Consider the following 20,699-nt stretch of genomic DNA (forward strand, 5'->3'; position numbering starts at 1 on the left):
GGACAGTCTGAACGTATCGATAGAAATTTCAAACTTTTTAAGAGAATAGCTTGAAATTTAAATGCGAGTTGAGAAGACTGCCTGAACATATCGATAGACATTTTAAGCGAGTTGAGAAGACAACTTGAAATCGAAAAACGAGTTAAGATGACAGCCTGAACGTGTTGATAGACATTTCAAGCGAGTTGAGAGAACAGCTTGAAATTGAAAGGCGAGTAACAGTATGAACATATCTATAGAATTTTCAAGCGAGTTGAGAGGACAGTTCAGAATTGTAAGGCGAGTTGTGAAGACAGTCTGAACGTATCTATAGAATTTTCAAGCGAGTTGAGAGAGCAGCTTGAAATAGGAAAATGAGTTGAGAGGACAGCCTGAAATAATCATAAGATAAAGAGCTTGGTATTGAAAGGCGACTTGAGAGCGAAAAGTACTTTATCTAATTGGAAACCAAGCAAGTTGAAAGGACAGCTTGATGAAAGAATAATTGAAAACTAAGCTGGTTGAAACGACAGCTCAATTTATAGTGTGCATCGAAAGGAGCTTTAATATGTTTTTAATTTCAAGTGAATCGAATCCACAAATAAGAAGCAGCTTAAGACTATTAAGACTAACCACCAGCAAAACCTAAATTTAGAGCTGTAAGATTTGAAGAACAAGAAACTTTTGAGGAACAAGATGTTGTTCAGTTATTTATAAAACAAAACGGTTTGCCCAATTCTAAAATAACAGTAGTCAAGAGTGAAAAATATAAGAAATGGTCTTATAATCCGATGATGGCAACAATTGAAGTCGATTCTGATACGTTTACTACTTTAATAAAACGTGGTAAAGCTAATATTGTGCTTTGAAATGTTATAGATGCTGGAAGTATTGGTGTAAAGACCCAATATGTTGTGCTAAGTGTGGCGAAGACCATGAAGTAAAGAATTGCTCTGCTTAGTTCGAAAAGTGTGTAAATTGTGTTAAATTTAATCGCACAACGAATTTAGGCATGACGGATCATTTAGATTCTTGCTACTGAGCATAGTGTTATGATCAGAGCTTTATAAACAAAAAGTTGCAAAGGCAAGAAAATTCATTGACTACGGGAAATAGTAATCACATAATGATAATTTATATCTTAATGTTTGTGGATTGAGTAACAATTTTGAAGGGGTATGCTTAGTAACCCAAGAGCCGTACATTATAGTTTCGGTTGAAACTCACCTTACGGTAGACTCTAACTCAAAAATGTTGGATATATTGAATAGATTACACTATGATCTACTGTTTTTCGCACACAAGGCAAACTGGAGGAGTTACAATGTATGTACAGAGTATTCTAAAAACTGAAACTTTACTAAATTCATTTGATGAAATGAATGGGGTTCTGGCAGTAAAATTAAGAAAAGACAAAAAACAATTCGTTGTTGGCGGAATATACCATTCTCCGAGTGCAAGCAAGGCTCATTTTCTGGATATCCTAGAAAATTCTTGGCTTAGTGAAATTGTTATAGATGAAATTTAAAAATTTTTTTTGAGGAGACTTCAATATTAACTACAATAGCGAAGCAGAGTGTAGAGACCTTAAACGTGTTATGGAGGCAAAAGGATTAAAACAAATTGTTAATGAAGACACTTGAATAACTCCATCCAGCAGCACTAGGATAGATTTGGTTTTCACAAGTTTCGTCTGTAATTACAGATTTTCGCGTATCGGATCATGAGACAGTAAATGTTTATGCTGGATTCGAACTGGACAACTGCATATCAGAAATTCGACATACAGGGTCCTGCAATTGAAGTGCTACATTGAAGGTTAAGTTAGTTAGTTAGTTAATGATCCCGCGCCGGTGCATAGGGCCGTGGTAAAAGACCCCCACTGTTGACGATCCGGGGCCAGCGCGTTCACCTGGTCCCAGTCAAGATTCTCGTCGACAGTTCGGATTTCAGCGGCTAGGCTTCGCCGCCACGAGTTTCTGGGTCTGCCTGTTCTTCGATGACCTTCTGGATTCCAATCTCTCTGCAAATCTCGTTTTCATCTTTTCGCAGCGTGTGCCCAATCCATCTCCACTTACGTTCCCGAATCTCCATTTCTAGCGACCTTTGATGACACCGGCGATGTAGTTCCTCATTCGAGATCCAGTTGCCAGGCCACCAAGCGCGGATGATATTCCGCAGGCAGCGGTTTACAAATACTTGCAGTTTTCGCGTCGTTACCGCATATGTGCACCAAGTTTCGCACCCGTACAGCAATACGGATTTGACGTTTGAGTTGAAGATTCGGATTTTCATTCGTAGATAGATCTGGCGTGACCGCCAGATGTTTCGGAGAATCGCAAATGCGAAACGGGCCTTTCTGATCCGCGTTTCGATGTCTTTCCTGGTACCACCATCAGGCGTTATCTGGCTACAAAGATACTGGAAGCACTCCACTTTCTCAACTTGTTGCCCAGCTACCATGAAACTGGAGGGATTTCCTGTGTTGATCTCCATCGACTTGGTCTTTCCGACATTAAATTTGAGACCTGCTGCATTGGAACTTTCGGTGAGGTCGTCGAGTTTGCTCTGCATATCCGGTTGTGTTTGGGCGAGCAATACAATATCATCAGCCAGGTCAAGGTCGTTCAGTTGCTCCATTGTTGAAGGATTCCACGGCAATCCTCGGTTCAGTGCACAGTCAATCGATCCAGTCAGAATCTCGTCCATTACGATTAGAAAAATTAGCGGTGATAAGATACATCCTTGTCTCACTCCAGCAGTTACCGGGATTGGATCGGATAAGACACCGTCGTGCAAGTCCTTGTACGAAAATGCCTCGTACTGTGCTTCGATGAGATGGACTAGTTTCTCTGGTACTCCTCTTCGCCTTAGAGCCGCCCAGATATTTTCATGTTTAAGTCGGTCAAATGCTACATTGAAATAAACATATAAATTGATCAAAACAACAACTTTTTATTTCAAATTCATTTCATTTCTCTCAAAATTCACTGGTAAAGTTCGACTTAATCGCCCTTGAGTTCAACCACTCGGCGCAGACGGTCGAAGAACGCATCGTATGAGGCCCGCAGGTGCTCTTGTGGTATTTTATCCCAGGCTGCATCAAGATGTCGCTTCAGGACCTCCCCATCTTCATGTTTCTTTGAGCAGATTTCGGCCTCCATCATACTCCAAACAGCGAAGTCCATAGGGTTCAGGTCTGGCGAACTCGTCGGCCACTCGGAGCTCGAAATGAACCCTGGAAAATGTTGTACAATCCTAAGTTGGGTTTTCTTCGCTTTGTGAGCTGGTGCCGAGTCCTGTTGGAAAATCCAATCCCTGGAACCAAAATGTCGACGTGCCCACGGTTCGACGACATTCTGTAGAACTAGTTCCCGATATGTATTTTGGTTGATCTTCACTCCTTCAGGGACAAAACCAGCGGAGTCCGGCCATTCGGGTGATTCCGGCCAAAACCATCACCGATTCTGGTTTCTGTCGCCGGGTGGCCGTCAGCAAGTCGGCATGGCTTCGTGGTCTGTCTGGCAACCAAACTCTGTCGTTCTGCTTATTCACGAACTGCTGTACGGTGAAGAGTTTCTCGTAGGTAAACACGATATTCTTCAACCTTCCTTCCGCGGTCCTCTTCAGCAGCGCCTTCGCCTTTTTACCCGTTCTTGTTTCTGCTTCACCGTAAGGTCTTGAACCTTTTGGCTCTTGTAGTGCTTGGTCTGAAGTTTATCTTTCAGGATCCGACAGAGACTTCGAACCGATATGTTGAGATCCTCTGCCAATTTAGTGGCACTACGACGAGGATTTCTCTTAGGGCGCTTCTTGACGATCTTCGCCATGACACCTGCCATGGTAGTCGGCGTAGGTCGGCGTAGGTCGGCGTAGGTCGGCGAGAGATGCTAGGTTATATCGTCTGATAAACATGTTGGAAATACAAGAAAAAGTGCTTGAGCTGGCAGTTTAAAAGCAATTTTTACTTTTTATTGAGTCAGAAGGAATATTGATCGATGAGCAATCTGGATTTAGAAAGCAGCTCTCAACGGAGTCTAAAGTAAATTTGATTCTTCGAAACGGAAGATAAATATGGAAAACGGTGATTACAGAGTTGCAGTATTTCTGGACTTTAAGAGAGCTTTCGAAACAATTGATCCGCTTGAGCTTGTAGAACTTTTGGAAAGAATAGGTATCAGCGGAACGGCTCTTAACTGGTTAAGAAGTCCTTATTAAATAACCGAATGCAGAGAACGAAATATGGTTCATCCTATTCGCGATTTCGTGAAAATAATCTAGGTGTCCCACAAAGAAGTGTTCTGGGTCCCTTGTTATTCATATTGTATATTAGTTATTTGAAAAACTGCCTACGATATCGTCGTCTTAAACTGTTTGCTGATGATTCCGTCTCCTACTGGAATGGTAAGGACTTAGAGCTCGTCATTCAAGAGGCAAATGCCGATTTGGAAAACATCTTTCTGTCTAAATGTAAACAAATGGTTATTGGTAATCGAAAAATTGGAGTTTGTCCAGATTTGCTCATCGACAGGGTGCCACAAGTTAAATATTTGGGAATACAAGTCGATGAAAAGAAAAAGCTTAATTTTATAGTTCATATCGATTACACAATTAAGAAGATCGCCGTGAAATATGGTATACTCTGCCGAATTAGCCGTTACATGACTTTCTGATCAAAAAATATCTATGTTAAATCGGTTATAATGCCACACTTCGACTATTGCGCTACAATACTGCTCAATGCATCTGATACACAAACAAATCGACTGCAAAGAATTCAAATGTTTTAATACTGGATATTCTGCAATGGTTGTCAGTAAAAAAAAAGAGGTTTTCATATAAAAGCTAAATGTTTATATACAAAATGAAAAATGAAATGTTACCATCTTATCTGATGGAAGGCCTACAGTACGGAATCGACATACACATATGTGTGGAGCACCAATACAACGATAAGCTAGCGAATACTCAACCCTCCAGAGAGGCGCTCAATCCTCTCGGTGCTCAGTCAGTCCGCGACCGCTCAACGGTTAAGCTGTATCTTGGGTTCAGTGGTGCTGCTCCATTGGTGGGTGATTTCCTGTGGAGAATTCATGTTGCACAACATATACAATACAAGAAGAGCACAAGACTTCAGACTGCCCAGTACTAAAGAAGAGATTAGCAAACGCTCTCTTTTCTACAACGGATTGAAAATGTTCAACAACTTACCGCCGAGCATCAAGGATGATGTGAATATAAGCCCCTTTAAGAAACTGACAATTTAACACATAAAACAGACTATGTGATAAACAGACTAATCCTAAAAACGATCATACGAAAGTGATGGAAATCTGACAAAAAATCAGATATGAAATTGTCAGGTGATGGACATACGCGGGATTAAAGGCGAAAAAGTCATACAGAATAAGAAAATAAATGTTAAATTTAAATGGCCAAAGGATAAAATGTCCCTCCCACTTCTAAAGAAGCATATGGGGTGGAAGAAGGACCCAAATGGGCCTAAGGGACCATCACAAAAAGTTATGCGAAATCCCGATAGTGGCAATTCGAAAAAATACATTACAAATTTTTCGAGTTACCTTGTTTTATACGCTGATTTTATTTTTGAGTCCTCCTCCCTCCAAGTAAGAGGAACTACCAAATACTTTACGATCCATCCCCCACTATACGACAAACATCCGAATACCAAAACTCACGTCATTAACATCATCGTTTTCACCTGCTGGTCCTTTTGAAACCATAATTTGAGAATGTTTCAATACAATAAGCCGTCCAATTGTACCTAAATTTGTTTTTTTTTCCAATAAATCGTCTTTATTTTATCAAAACTTGGTTGTAAATCAACTTCTATGAGAATAGCTTAAAATACTTCGAATTGCACTAAAATTTATGTTGATCAAGTATGGGAGCGTTTCATTTTTAATCTTGTAATGTTGTAAAAGTAACTTGTTTGTTACTACAAATTATCTTTTCATGTCTAAACTTGCCTGCATATCAAATTTCTTTAATAACAAAAAAAAAATCATTTTTTTTTCTTAATTTATTATTTAGGGAACCCTCGTTTTAAAACTGGGAAGGGTCATTCAGTAAAAGCAATCAAGTTTTAATATCAAAATATGCTGTGAACCAATTTTTATGCTAATAATCATTAAAGGTTTCGAAAACGGATAGGTTTTATGCTCATTTTGTATGGAGTTCACTCCCTTGCACCACCATTTCCATACATAAGAATTTGTTTTCCCACTTCCGCACTTACACAAAAGTGGGAGAGAATTTTATAAGGTCAATCGATTTAAAAAAAATGAGTGAAGGCCCTTCGTTTTAAGATCGAGAGGGGTAATTCTGCATAATCAATCAAATTCTTTTGTCAAATCATACTTCTGAACCCATGTTTATGAAAATCACTTGAAAATTTTGTTCGAAACTTAAGATTTGACATATTTTTTTCCTTATTTTGTATTGGAGCTCCCCTTAAAATAAGATCAGTTAGTCTCTTAACTATTATACAAACCATCCTTAGCCTTCATTCTGCCCAATAGTTTATACGTGATGGTGTTACAAAGAAAACGCATCCATTTTTCTACAATTGATGTATCGAAAACTGTCCGAATTTATCATATCTCTATTTTTTTAATAGGAGCCTCCCTTAAATTCGATAGATATTAACAAAGAGACTACATCTTAGAACTGTTTTTTTTTATTTGTAAATTTTCTGCAGGGATACCATTTCTAGCTAATTTTGTTTAACTTATTTTGACATTTTCTGAGAAATTTGCAAGGCAATAACTCCACTAAAAAGCACCAGAAAACGAGTGAAATAATTGTGTTTGTTGATAAAGATTTCAAATATTTCGTCATTTTTCGACATTTTGATGACTTGAGGTTTTTCTAAAGTAATATTTTCCTCTAGCCATGCAAAGCAATGAAATGTGGGAATGTGGATTCAAAGGCAAAAAAAAACTTAATGAAACGGAAGCTACCCTTTCTGTAATCATCGGATTTTTTTCGAGCTCGACTCGCTCAATCCTATTTCCGTTTTTCGCGCCTCCTTTTTCATTGCGCCAAAATAAAGCCACCCCAAATAGCCGAAAATGGGATAAATCCTCGTACGCGCACCACGCCAGCCAGTCGTCAGGGCGTGGCGTGGCGTCAAGGGATGCTGAATGTTGGGTTGAGATGAGACCAAACCGAACGAGAGAATGGAATCTAATTAGCGGTAATTACTGCCGGTTTTCTTACCCTCGAACGGGGGAGAAGGTATGTAAAGTAGTAGAAAGTGGAAGGCGTTTGGGTTAGGGAAAAACGGAAGTTGATTCGGGTGTGGTGAAGGCTTTTTTTTTGTGTTCCCTCTTGATGAGGGTAGGTCATTTCGGGAGGAAGCTGCTTTCGATAAAATTTGAATGTGTTCTGTTTCAGGATGCTGCTGAGGAAAGTTGGCGGCAAATAAGATTCCGAGCTTTAAAGCGTTAATTGAGCCGATCCAGGGTTTGGTTTTTCGGTTCCCAGGTGTTTGACTTTTTGCTTTCAATTTCTAGGAATACGAAAGAAGATAAAGCAATTAGCACATTGTTGGGAATTGGACTGAGACTCGTATATTCAATACCAACTCAAAAACATTGCGGAGATACTTTTCGATCCCATTCGTAAAAATGTAAATATCATTCACACTGGCTTTTAAAGGCCAATTTTCAAACAAAAACTAATTCGGCTTAATTTTTCTCCCCATGTCTTTAAAAGTGAAAACATTTTCGCTTCAAATTGCACATTAAATCTCACTTCTCGTTTTCTGATCAAATCTGGCGCAAAACCTCTGCTCATAAAAATGTTTGAACCCACCACTCGCAACTTAGTTAGTCAAAACGTCGCAGTCCTTGTTTATATCCTGAGGGTAGGCTGCCTCATTTTTTGAGCATTCGTACATTCATACCCCCAAAAAGGCCTTCCCCCATGCACGCCACATAACGACACACTGAGAGCCAACTCATTATGGGAAGTCGTTCTTTGTTGCCCCGATACGGTTTTGGCGAAATTCCGTATATTACGGTTTTTGGAATGTTGTAGCCCCATTTTGTTTTGGCGGTTCTCGATTTCGTATACATACTTTTTTTTTTCTCTAGGAAGCTCGATTATTTTGTTCTACCACTCGTTGGTAAGGATTTAACTTGTCAAATGAGCGAGTCGAAGGACGAAAAAAAAACAGCGCAGACCCGAAAAGCCGTAGGAAATAACTGCCATGTTGTGGATTTTATGGCACACGCAGCTGGCAAAGTTCCCAGACAAGCGCACACGCGGCTTCCGGGCGACGCACACCTGTGAGATTTATTTATGATATTGCCATCCTTAGTCTTCCCTTTTCCTTTCCTTGGGGTTTCAACCCCAAACCCCCGTTTTGCCCTATCCTCTTACGGAGGGTGGCTTTCGGTTGGGGTGGAATTTTTGGGGCTTCGTCGTTTTCGTTTGGAGGAATTTAATGATACAGTTTATTAAAGGGGGCTCCAGGAGTTGCACTGCATTCTGTGCTCCGCTCGGAATAAATGCTAGGCAAAGAATGTTTGCGTCAAAAGTGGAAATACCGTTTTTCAACTTTGCCAATCCAGCTTGTTGCAAAAGCTCACTGGATTGGGGCACAGCAAAACTGGGAATGCGGTGACATATCTTTGAGGAGGAAATACTATCTGTGGGGAATGTACATGAATACTTAAACGTCACTTTACAAAAATGTGATTATTGAGAAATCTGAGTAAAATAAGCAATTGAAAATTTAGACATATAAATATAGTTAGGGTTTGAGTTGGAAATTTTCAGTAATATAGATCAAATTCGAAGAAATTTCAAATTTTACCATTATTTCCAAGGATCTACCACTCTCTTTGGGATCCAAATTTACTCCATGTTCGTATGAAAGAGTTTTTGGGATCGGAGATGGTTTCTAAAAAACACTTTCAAACCGCTTCGACTTAACTTAGGGTGATTTGCCAATCGTTACACAGCTAAGCAGTGTTCGGCAGCGCAAACAGATAAATTAGCGCCACTCGCTAATTCAGTAATAGTTAGCGATCGCCAGTTGAAACCGCTAAATGTGCTGGAAAAGTTATCGCTTAAACTTAAAGCGCTCATCGCTAACCACAAACTGTAGACCAAAAAACGTACACCGAAAAATTTATCAAAATTTATTTTTCATTTCATGTTATTTGGACGTACATTTTATATATAACACATTTTGTATCGGAAAATACAAATATAGTTTGTTAAAACTTCGTGAACAACACATAAATATAAACTATTCATAGCGTGAATTATGGCTGAATCTTATTTATTATGGTTCCAATTCTTTACCCAGTCCAGATTTTTTTGTGTCCAGTCCTATGTTAAATCTCTAACTAGTTTTAATCTTTTTAATATTTACGTGATAGACATGTATTATTCTTATGAGATAAGCATCGCCAAATGCAAATCTTATCTTTAAGAACTTGGATTCTCCTTGTTTGAATCGAAGGCTAATGACAAGTAGACTGAGTTGATTTGGGGTTGGGGATGTGGGGTTTGTTTCGGTTCATAACTCATCCATAAGGTTTGATTGAACTGCCTTCAATTCTATTCAGCAGGTTAAAACTCGGTTATCTTATGAGATACTAAGTTACGGTCTTCGAGATAGTAGTTCAGTCGAAAGTTTTCTTAAGGAAATTTATAAATTGACACAAAAACGAATGCTCTTTTTCAAAGTTTAAAAAAAAATCATGTTAGTATTCCTTAACAAAATGTTAAATTTTTCCATACAAACTTAATAGTTTAAATTCTCTAATGGATGAGTTTTTTTTACCAAAATGGAGCTATTAATACTTCAGGGTTTGAAATATTTGAAACCCACCCCAAATCGGATCATTGAAATGACCAGCTTAACAATACCAACTAGTTGTATGGTGATTTAAACTTATTTTTATTCGAACTGATCTGCAGAATTTGAAAAAAAAATCAGCCTAAACATATAAACCGCTTAAAAACAATAAGCTGATTAAAGAGGAAAAAAACAGTTACTTACTGTTTAAACTTTGGTGGAATGTTACGAAGAAAAGTACTACGTGGCACGTTGCTGGTGTGTGAGATGACCAAAAACATTCCAGTCTTTTGACTCTAGTACGCACTTCTCCACTAAGACTATTCGATGTGACAATTGTCGAATGGAGCGCATATTGGAGTCATGATAATACCCAATGTCTTCTCAGCCGGATAATTCACTAAAAGTATACTGCCATTAGTAGTTATCTGTGAGTTTGAAACAAATAAACGGGAGTTAGCAGAACCAAAAAATAACACAAGCAACCCAAAATTCGAATATCACTTAAGGAATGAACTGTAAAGTTCATATATAGCTGTACAAAACTTCTGTGCAACTTTTTTGCTGATCAAAATGCTTTTTCGAGGTCCATGGAACTATATTCTTCATCAAGTTTAGCCAATACTCAAAAAAAGTTTTAAAGTACTGTTTTGATTTCTGTTTCTACATTTTGGGAACTTTAAAGTTTGTATGAAGAAAAACAATCTACTTGTTACGTACTTCTTTTTTTTTCAAAATCAAGTAGCTATCAAAGGGTTGCAAGTCTTTTTGTACAGCTCAATAGTTTGTAAAAAAAAACTCTGTCGTACAATTGTGAAGTTTTGAAAGTTTTTAATCAGTTCCAACGGGAGTTCAAAAGCAACTTCGCATTATAGAAACATTGAAGTAGATTTAAAGGCTTAAATCTACTTTTTTCAAACTTCAATACGTGTTCGCATGTATATAAACACATCGTTACTTGGGAAACGACAATGTGAAGTACACATTTAGTTCCGGAAGAACTTTTTAACACCTTGAAAGTGGGAATTATGTAGAAATTAAGAACCTGAAAGTCGTTTTAAAAAAAAAATCATCACATTGAGTAAAATCGTTGCCTACTCATGATGTTCATATAGAGCAGCAAGTATGGATCTCGACTTTCAAGCGGTGAGCTCGGGTTCGAGGCTTGGTAAGAACATGCTTTTTAAATGTAATGTGAGTTAGCAACAAATATGGTTGATTAATATGAATCAAATTAGCCGGACTTGAGAAGGAAAGGCAGGTAATTGAAGGAGCGAAAGAGTATTTTTTTTTCGATTTTTTATGCTGCTTATAAAGTGGATTTTTAAGCTGATTAGAAGTTGTTTGGCGATTTATGCGAACTTTTTACCAACTTTAAAGTTCGTTCAACTACTTAAAAATTGAGCTGAAAAGAAGTTGTATTAGCATACTCGATTAAGCTGATCAAATCTGATAGAGGAATGTTATCTGAACTTTTGGTTGCTTGGGAGCGGAACCAAAAAAACGGAACTTTTAGAATCAAATTTACGCGTCAAATTTAAACCGCTAACAAAAAGTTAGCGGACTAATTAGCGTTTAGCGGATTAGCGCTTTTGTACCGCACACTGCAGATAAGCACATGAGTTTTATGCTGTATTTTAGTTATTTCAACCGAATTAACTCGATTTTTTTGCCGACTTCACTAATACAGGATTAGTCAACAAGATCCAAAAGTTCAAGTGTTCGAAAATAGTGACGTAAAAATTTAAAAAAATCATTTAAAATAGCTTTTCTGTGCCCAGTAGTTGCACAGGCAAATTTTATGTCGTGCCTAATTTTGTCCGATATTTTCCAATGGTTGCACAATTTAAAATCCTTTTTAAAGGGGGGGGAGGGGGGTAGGGTCTAACACTTTAAAAAAATCGATTTTTTTATTTTTTTATTTTCTTATGGTAAAACATTTCAAGAATGTTGTGTCAAATTTTCAAGTCAATTTAAGCTTAACTTTAGAAATTATAGGCCTTTATCTCCTCCTATCTAATACTGCAAAGAAGCAAGATTAGAATCTTCAAACGCGTTTTTTTCGAAACCACATTTTTAAAGTCCGTGGACATCGTCATTTGAAAACTACTTATCCGATTCTTTTCAAATTTGGAACATATTCTCTGCATATAAACCCCATCGTTTTTATTTTTTATTTTTTTTACTTTGGGGAGATTTTATAGATAAAAAATGGCGGATTTTTTCGTGAAAAATCGTAGTTTTTACTTCAAACAGCCACAAAAATCTCATAAAAAAATTATAAGTTAAATAAAAACGATGGGGTCCAGAAAAACATCTCTTAAAAATATTTTGCTCTGATTTTTTGACTTCAGATGATTCTGTGCTGAGTTACAGTGTCCACCGCAAATCCTGTTTTTTAAAGGCATCCTCGAAAGTGCTCCGTCACCGGTTCATCTTTCAATATTTTTCTACGAAAAATAACTAAATGTTCTTTCAACAATGCTTTGTATAATGCAAAAAATTTGAATACATTTGTTTGAACGATAGCTCTAGAAAAAAAATCGTGAAAATGGTGTTTTTTTTTACCCGTGAGACCCTACCCCCCCCCCCCAGCCCCCCCCCCCCCCCCTTAAGGCTAAGCCACCATATGGTCAAAGAGGCTGATATTTGTTACGGAAGCTTATCCTTCTAGCTTATAACATCTAGCTCAAATGAAATCCAATTTGGAGGCGGCCCCCTTTTGAGGGGAGGGGGGGGGAGTCTCCCATATAAACCGTCCAATGCACATTGGGGAAAATTGGACCCAAAATCGAAAAAAACACGAAGCCGTCGAATTGAGAGTCTGGAATAGGATTCATCAATCAAATTTCTTATGAAACTCAAATCTGTCGCTGAATTTATCCGGAGCCATTGGATGGAAGGGTTATTCGACCTTATTTGCCCAGTATTGTGCTTTTACTTTATATGTATGTCCTCCCAACATGAAATTTTGTGTAATTGAAATTCCATAGAAGGACCTGAAAGGTATTTAACACTGTTTTTAAAGTTCTTATTTACACGTGAAAGGATAAAAAGAAGCGATCTGTTTTGCCTCCCTTTACCCCTGTAAAGAAAATGTGATTTTTTAAAATAATTGCTCCAGGCCTAACTTGGAAGTCGATCGATTTTTATATAACGAATTTCAATTTCAAGTTTAAAAGTTATCTCAACCATGCCCATAGTTTCAGATCGTTCGTCTGGCTTTTGAATACACCTTTTCAAATTTTTTATTTATTTTGGATATCTTTTTCATGAAAGTGGGACTATTTGAATTGAATGTTCATCAATCAAGAAACATTCATTTCACGTTGAAATTTTCCCAACAATTTTCCGGCTGAAAAACTGTTTTGATCAAATGAAATTCTACGAAGTTAGAACTGGTCATTTTTATGAATAATAAGAACCATATAAAGCTTCACTCAAATATCTCCGGTCTAGCTTGACGGCACATTTGAATTTCTGAGAAAATTGTTCATGATAAATAATATTTCGGGTCTTTCAAGCTTCGACTTCGAGTTTTTTGGGATGTAGGGTCAAAGTTTTCCTACTGAATAATGTTTTGACAGTATTGTTATTAAAAGCAAGGGGTTGACATGAGCTACAGTTTATAAGATTTGTCGTTTCAAAATTTGAAAAACAGGGTTTTTTAGAACAATCTTTAGATTCTTTGCACAAAAAATTGAGTGAATAGTCGAGATGAAGGATTTCAAAATAAATCTGATAAAAAAGAAAGAACCACAAAGCTAAAGCAGCTTATGTGACTTTGACAATTTCCAGAATCCAGAAAATTCAAATAAGCCTTAAATAAAGTTTGTCTTTGATTAGATATTGATTTTACCTATTTTTAAGCTTCATTTTTTGCCAACATGAGAAGGAGCAAAGTTCATAGCATTTCACGAAAAAAGTTACAACCAATTCGAAATAAAAAATTGGAATCCATTGAAAAGTATTGTAAAATTGCAGGCTTTGCTTGCTGGAGATTTCAATAATTTCCTGAAAAGTTTTTGCAATGGTTATATAAATCAACAAACTAATTGGCTATGCAAAGCAGTTAATTGTGAATTTTTATTTTCATCCTACGGTTAAACAGCTTTAAAACTAGCAATCAAAGACACTCAAATTAAATGTTTATTTTGATTTTTTTTCGTGGCATCAAATATCAATTTTAGGATTTGATTTTCGACTGAAAGTTATCATTTCCCGTACAAATCAAAACACGTTGCGGTAATTCAGGACTAAATTTTTAAGTCCTGAATTTCCCAAAAAAAAATATTACTATTTTTGGCAGGAAAAAAACAATCAAAGAAAGTATTTGGAGGTATACAAATTAAAAAAAATGAAATTTCCTTACAAATCGTGCAGCAGGGCAATGGGGCAGGAGGAGATTTAGTGGACCATTTACTGTACGATCCGTTATTTTCTCTGGCTATGTATGGATCGTAATTTTTTTCCTAAACTATGGAGTTAAAATTGTCCAACAAACGTTCCGTTAAGAAAACCGATACGAAAAATGTTTTGTTCTGACGTGAAACCTTATTTGCCGTTGAAGGAATCTTAAGGTTTTGTTTAACAATTAGCACAAAAATCGCGCGAAAAAAATAAGAAAAACAAAAACTCTCATTAGAAGCATATTTTACAGCAGAAAATATCGTTTAAAGCCCCAATTCATCAGTAAACATTCCAATTTACATGATTCAGTATTATTTTCGGGAAAAGTTTAAAAACAGCTGAAATATCGACAATTTAAGTCATTACGTGCAACAATGGGTAAGGGGACAACGATTGGCAAATCACTCTGATACAAGCTTAGGTAATTTACAAGTGATTTTCATCAAATTTTCTAAATGGAACAAATTTTCCAATTTTCTACAGTGCATAGCAGTGAACTCCATTCAAAATCAGTAGAAAATTTGTCCGTTTTCGAAACATTTTTAGATGATTAGCATAAAAATTGGTTCACAGCATATTTTGGTATCAAAACTAGATATCTTTTACTGAATGACCCTTCCCACTTTTAAAACGAGGGTTCCAGAAAAAATTATTTTATAAAAAATGCAATTTTCATACTTTCAAAGAAATTTGATATGCAGGCTAGTTTAGACATAGAAATATAATGAAATAACAAGTGACTTTTACAACATCAAAGGATTAGGACTTATTTAATTTAAAACAGGATCAAGTTTCCTTTAACTTTCAAAATATCACAATTCTAAGTCCCACGAAAACGCTTATATGAAGTTACTCTTTGCAGCAATAAATTTGAAATTACATGCTGACAGAAAATGCTAAAGATGGCGATCTGCATTTTTTTCAAAAAAAAAAAGAAGATATTATAATGGAAACTTCAGAACCTGCAAACATGGCGAACTTTCTATCATATTCGACTTCAGGTAACCATTTTTACGATCGTTTTATTATTTGGTGGGCATTGCGATTCGCAGCAACCTTTTTATCGACTTGAGCTATCACTAATAATGCGATTTTATTTCTGCTGGGTTTTAGATTGACTCTAGATTTCGCCCATGTAAACATCACATTATAAAATAATTGTTTTACAAAAAACCTAAATTTACAGCAGCATTTATGATGGCTTTGTCAGATTTTGTGTATCACCTCTAGTCTATTCACCTCTAGTTTTGGCGTGGTAAAATTTTAAAATTGACCAGTTTAGGGTAAAATCGTTCTTTGTTAACTGATACACTTACATGAAAAAATTACTGATGTTTAATCAATGTATTATCCTTTATTCAATCAATGATTCACATTTTGTCGAGATAATCTTGTTTCAGAGCTAGAGCGCTTTAAAAAAATAAACTCAAAATTTTTAAGAATTTTTGATTATCAAGATTACCACTTTGTCTGACATCATTCAAGAAAGTCATTGAGTATTTGATATTGAAAATGTTATCGTATTTGACGACTTGGTTGAAGACTGTGGAACGGTTTGACTTATGATTTAAAAGATATCCAACATTCAGTTTTGTAGAAATTAATTTCTTCAAAATTTTGTTCAAAATTTCCGTTTGGAAACATTAACCAGAAGAAAACTTCGAGAGCTCTTGTCCAAGAATTCAAAACCACTCTTGGTACTCGAAAAGGTCGATCATTAAGTTAAAATCTTAAATTTGAAGATATTTATGATGTTCTTTAATTTTGCCAAAAAGTGTACAGTTTTTTTTTAAGTTTTAGATTTTTTTAAAAGCTATCGCGAAAATAAATGCATATATGGAATCAGCTCCTAAAAATGATTTAAAATTAGCTTTAATATCCTGAAAAATTGTGAATTTTGCATAAACTTGCCTTGTGTTATTAATATCGAATTTTGAATATGGCGAATGCTCCAACATAAATGTTTCGTGAAAATGGGTTTAAACTTCAACAGTTCCATAAGATCTCATTAAAAATATCAATTTGTTTTTATTTTTTTGTTCTCTAAAACTACGTTTCCTCCATCCTTCTCAAAATTACCGAATTGTTTGTGTATGGTACCGATGGTACCATAGCATAAAATTTTTGATAAATAATTGAAGGTTGAGCAAAAGGAATGAGAAAAGATAAATCAAATGAGATCAAAGAACAATCATTTATTCACAAATATATGAAAACAACAGGATTGTCTCATGACATAGCAGAGAAAAAAAGCAACTTTAAATGAACATGAATATAAGGTTTCCTAATTTCCATTTAACTGCATGTAGCTTACTGTGGAAGTTAAACTATCAAAAATAAACGGTACAAAAATTTGCTTCTTGAAAACTCTATTTAACCATCAATTCAAGAAAATACCATATCATATTCACTCATCACATTCAAATCGACACAAAAACCTAATCATAGTCCTCATACAATTTCTTTCTTTCTTTTCCACATTCAGGTCTGCTAACCTTCAACACGCATCAAGGTAAAACTCTAAAAACATTTCCAAATGCTTCTGTTTTCATGCATCTACTGTTTTTAAGTTTCAGTAAACATTTTCAAATATATTCAAAATTATCATACATAACAAATTTGTTTTTAACCAGTTTTTAACATTCAAAGCTATAAAAATTAGAATAAATTAGAATTTCTCAATTCAGCATGCCTTAAGTCACGTCTTCAACCACAAAAAAAAATCAAATCCGTTAAACTCTTTCGTTCAAACATGCGGCTACTCAATTTTCCGACCGGTTTAACAAATTTATCCTTATTTATCAATTTCCACATCCGATACGCTTCAAATGATTTATTACCGTTTGCCATCGCCCTGGACAGTGATTGCCCCGAGAGAAAAAAAAACACGCAACAAGAACCCTTCTCCATAAGCAATTTTTGAGGGAATTTAAAAAAAAATGTATCGAAATTTGTACTGTTGGAGAAAAAAAAATTGAGCTAATAAAATTTGACCGAAAACTTTCCAACCACAGCGCGTCGGCTGGAAGAAAAATCAACCTCAAGTCTCAATTATTTCGACCGATTCTCGGCACGGGCAACCAGGATCGTTGGCTGGCTCAATCAATCAAATTAATGGTTCCCGAAAGTGAATTGAGAAAGGGGGGACTGCGTTTCAAACCGGAAATTCAACGGTGGCCTTGGCCCGGCGCTTTTTCCACTACCAAACTGACAGACTGACTGGTCTTACTCCTTACTACTTTGCGGATTAGTGCAAGCTGCGTTAAGCCGCCTATTTTCCGGGACAACGATTTCTGATGGAGAGGATTATCTTTTGGCTGCTGCGTGGCTCTGTCCGGAATTTTGCAAGGTTCTCTCTCTTCTTTGCTGCTGCTGCTAGATTTTGGAATGGCTCCAAGGATAATTCACTGGCATTTCGTTCAGTTTATTTGATGTAAGATGATTAACAAGTTCTTCTTCGGGATGATCATTTTCACGACGGAGACTGGCTGCCAGGGATGATTAAAAGCTCTTTGAGGACATGGATTTGATGAAATAGACTCAGGGGGAGTTGAACAACATGAAACTTTGAAAAAGTAAGAAGGTTTGTGAGAAACAACTTTCACTGGCGTCGTTGGAAGACATCTAACTTTCTTATTATGTTTTTTAAGTAGAGAAAAAATAAAAACAAGTGAGCCGAATTATCGAAAATGACAAAAAATACAAAAAAGAAAAAAAAACGACAAAAAAGACAAAAAAGACAAAAAAGACAAAAAAGACAAAAAAGACAAAAAAGACAAAAAAGACAAAAAAGACAAAAAAGACAAAAAAGACAAAAAAGACAAAAAAGACAAAAAAGACAAAAAAGACAAAAAAGACAAAAAAGACAAAAAAGACAAAAAAGACAAAAAAGACAAAAAAGACAAAAAAGACAAAAAAGACAAAAAAGACAAAAAAGACAAAAAAGACAAAAAAGACAAAAAAGACAAAAAAGACAAAAAAGACAAAAAAGACAAAAAAGACAAAAAAGACAAAAAAGACAAAAAAGACAAAAAAGACAAAAAAGACAAAAAAGACAAAAAAGACAAAAAAGACAAAAAAGACAAAAAAGACAAAAAAGACAAAAAAGACAAAAAAGACAAAAAAGACAAAAAAGACAAAAAAGACAAAAAAGACAAAAAAGACAAAAAAGACAAAAAAGACAAAAAAGACAAAAAAGACAAAAAAGACAAAAAAGACAAAAAAGACAAAAAAGACAAAAAAGACAAAAAAGACAAAAAAGACAAAAAAGACAAAAAAGACAAAAAAGACAAAAAAGACAAAAAAGACAAAAAAGACAAAAAAGACAAAAAAGACAAAAAAGACAAAAAAGACAAAAAAGACAAAAAAGACAAAAAAGACAAAAAAGACAAAAAAGACAAAAAAGACAAAAAAGACAAAAAAGACAAAAAAGACAAAAAAGACAAAAAAGACAAAAAAGACAAAAAAGACAAAAAAGACAAAAAAGACAAAAAAGACAAAAAAGACAAAAAAGACAAAAAAGACAAAAAAGACAAAAAAGACAAAAAAGACAAAAAAGACAAAAAAGACAAAAAAGACAAAAAAGACAAAAAAGACAAAAAAGACAAAAAAGACAAAAAAGACAAAAAAGACAAAAAAGACAAAAAAGACAAAAAAGACAAAAAAGACAAAAAAGACAAAAAAGACAAAAAAGACAAAAAAGACAAAAAAGACAAAAAAGACAAAAAAGACAAAAAAGACAAAAAAGACAAAAAAGACAAAAAAGACAAAAAAGACAAAAAAGACAAAAAAGACAAAAAAGACAAAAAAGACAAAAAAGACAAAAAAGACAAAAAAGACAAAAAAGACAAAAAAGACAAAAAAGACAAAAAAGACAAAAAAGACAAAAAAGACAAAAAAGACAAAAAAGACAAAAAAGACAAAAAAGACAAAAAAGACAAAAAAGACAAAAAAGACAAAAAAGACAAAAAAGACAAAAAAGACAAAAAAGACAAAAAAGACAAAAAAGACAAAAAAGACAAAAAAGACAAAAAAGACAAAAAAGACAAAAAAGACAAAAAAGACAAAAAAGACAAAAAAGACAAAAAAGACAAAAAAGACAAAAAAGACAAAAAAGACAAAAAAGACAAAAAAGACAAAAAAGACAAAAAAGACAAAAAAGACAAAAAAGACAAAAAAGACAAAAAAGACAAAAAAGACAAAAAAGACAAAAAAGACAAAAAAGACAAAAAAGACAAAAAAGACAAAAAAGACAAAAAAGACAAAAAAGACAAAAAAGACAAAAAAGACAAAAAAGACAAAAAAGACAAAAAAGACAAAAAAGACAAAAAAGACAAAAAAGACAAAAAAGACAAAAAAGACAAAAAAGACAAAAAAGACAAAAAAGACAAAAAAGACAAAAAAGACAAAAAAGACAAAAAAGACAAAAAAGACAAAAAAGACAAAAAAGACAAAAAAGACAAAAAAGACAAAAAAGACAAAAAAGACAAAAAAGACAAAAAAGACAAAAAAGACAAAAAAGACAAAAAAGACAAAAAAGACAAAAAAGACAAAAAAGACAAAAAAGACAAAAAAGACAAAAAAGACAAAAAAGACAAAAAAGACAAAAAAGACAAAAAAGACAAAAAAGACAAAAAAGACAAAAAAGACAAAAAAGACAAAAAAGACAAAAAAAGACAAAAAAGACAAAAAAGACAAAAAAGACAAAAAAGACAAAAAAGACAAAAAAGACAAAAAAGACAAAAAAGACAAAAAAGACAAAAAAGACAAAAAAGACAAAAAAGACAAAAAAGACAAAAAAGACAAAAAAGACAAAAAAGACAAAAAAGACAAAAAAGACAAAAAAGACAAAAAAGACAAAAAAGACAAAAAAGACAAAAAAGACAAAAAAGACAAAAAAGACAAAAAAGACAAAAAAGACAAAAAAGACAAAAAAGACAAAAAAGACAAAAAAGACAAAAAAGACAAAAAAGACAAAAAAGACAAAAAAGACAAAAAAGACAAAAAAGACAAAAAAGACAAAAAAGACAAAAAAGACAAAAAAGACAAAAAAGACAAAAAAGACAAAAAAGACAAAAAAGACAAAAAAGACAAAAAAGACAAAAAAGACAAAAAAGACAAAAAAGACAAAAAAGACAAAAAAGACAAAAAAGACAAAAAAGACAAAAAAGACAAAAAAGACAAAAAAGACAAAAAAGACAAAAAAGACAAAAAAGACAAAAAAGACAAAAAAGACAAAAAAGACAAAAAAGACAAAAAAGACAAAAAAGACAAAAAAGACAAAAAAGACAAAAAAGACAAAAAAGACAAAAAAGACAAAAAAGACAAAAAAGACAAAAAAGACAAAAAAGACAAAAAAGACAAAAAAGACAAAAAAGACAAAAAAGACAAAAAAGACAAAAAAGACAAAAAAGACAAAAAAGACAAAAAAGACAAAAAAGACAAAAAAGACAAAAAAGACAAAAAAGACAAA

General features: G+C 34.4%; 1 protein-coding gene across 10 annotated transcripts in view; it reads left to right on the forward strand.

The window, feature by feature from the left end:
- The window catches only part of LOC129739173 (disintegrin and metalloproteinase domain-containing protein unc-71), a 1,315,240-nt gene that overhangs the window by 487,940 nt on the left and 806,601 nt on the right, over positions 1-20,699 (forward strand). For 9 of the 10 annotated variants that reach the window (XM_055730592.1, XM_055730589.1, XM_055730594.1 and 6 more), the window contains exon 3: positions 16,713-16,739. The exons of the other annotated variant lie outside the window; for it this stretch is intronic. In XM_055730592.1, the coding sequence (XP_055586567.1) occupies positions 16,713-16,739 (27 nt within the window). The remainder of the gene's footprint in view (positions 1-16,712; positions 16,740-20,699) is intronic. 10 annotated transcript variants of the gene reach the window in all.

This window comes from Uranotaenia lowii, chromosome 1 (genome assembly GCF_029784155.1).
Source record: "Uranotaenia lowii strain MFRU-FL chromosome 1, ASM2978415v1, whole genome shotgun sequence".
Classification (NCBI taxonomy): Eukaryota; Metazoa; Arthropoda; class Insecta; order Diptera; family Culicidae; genus Uranotaenia; species Uranotaenia lowii.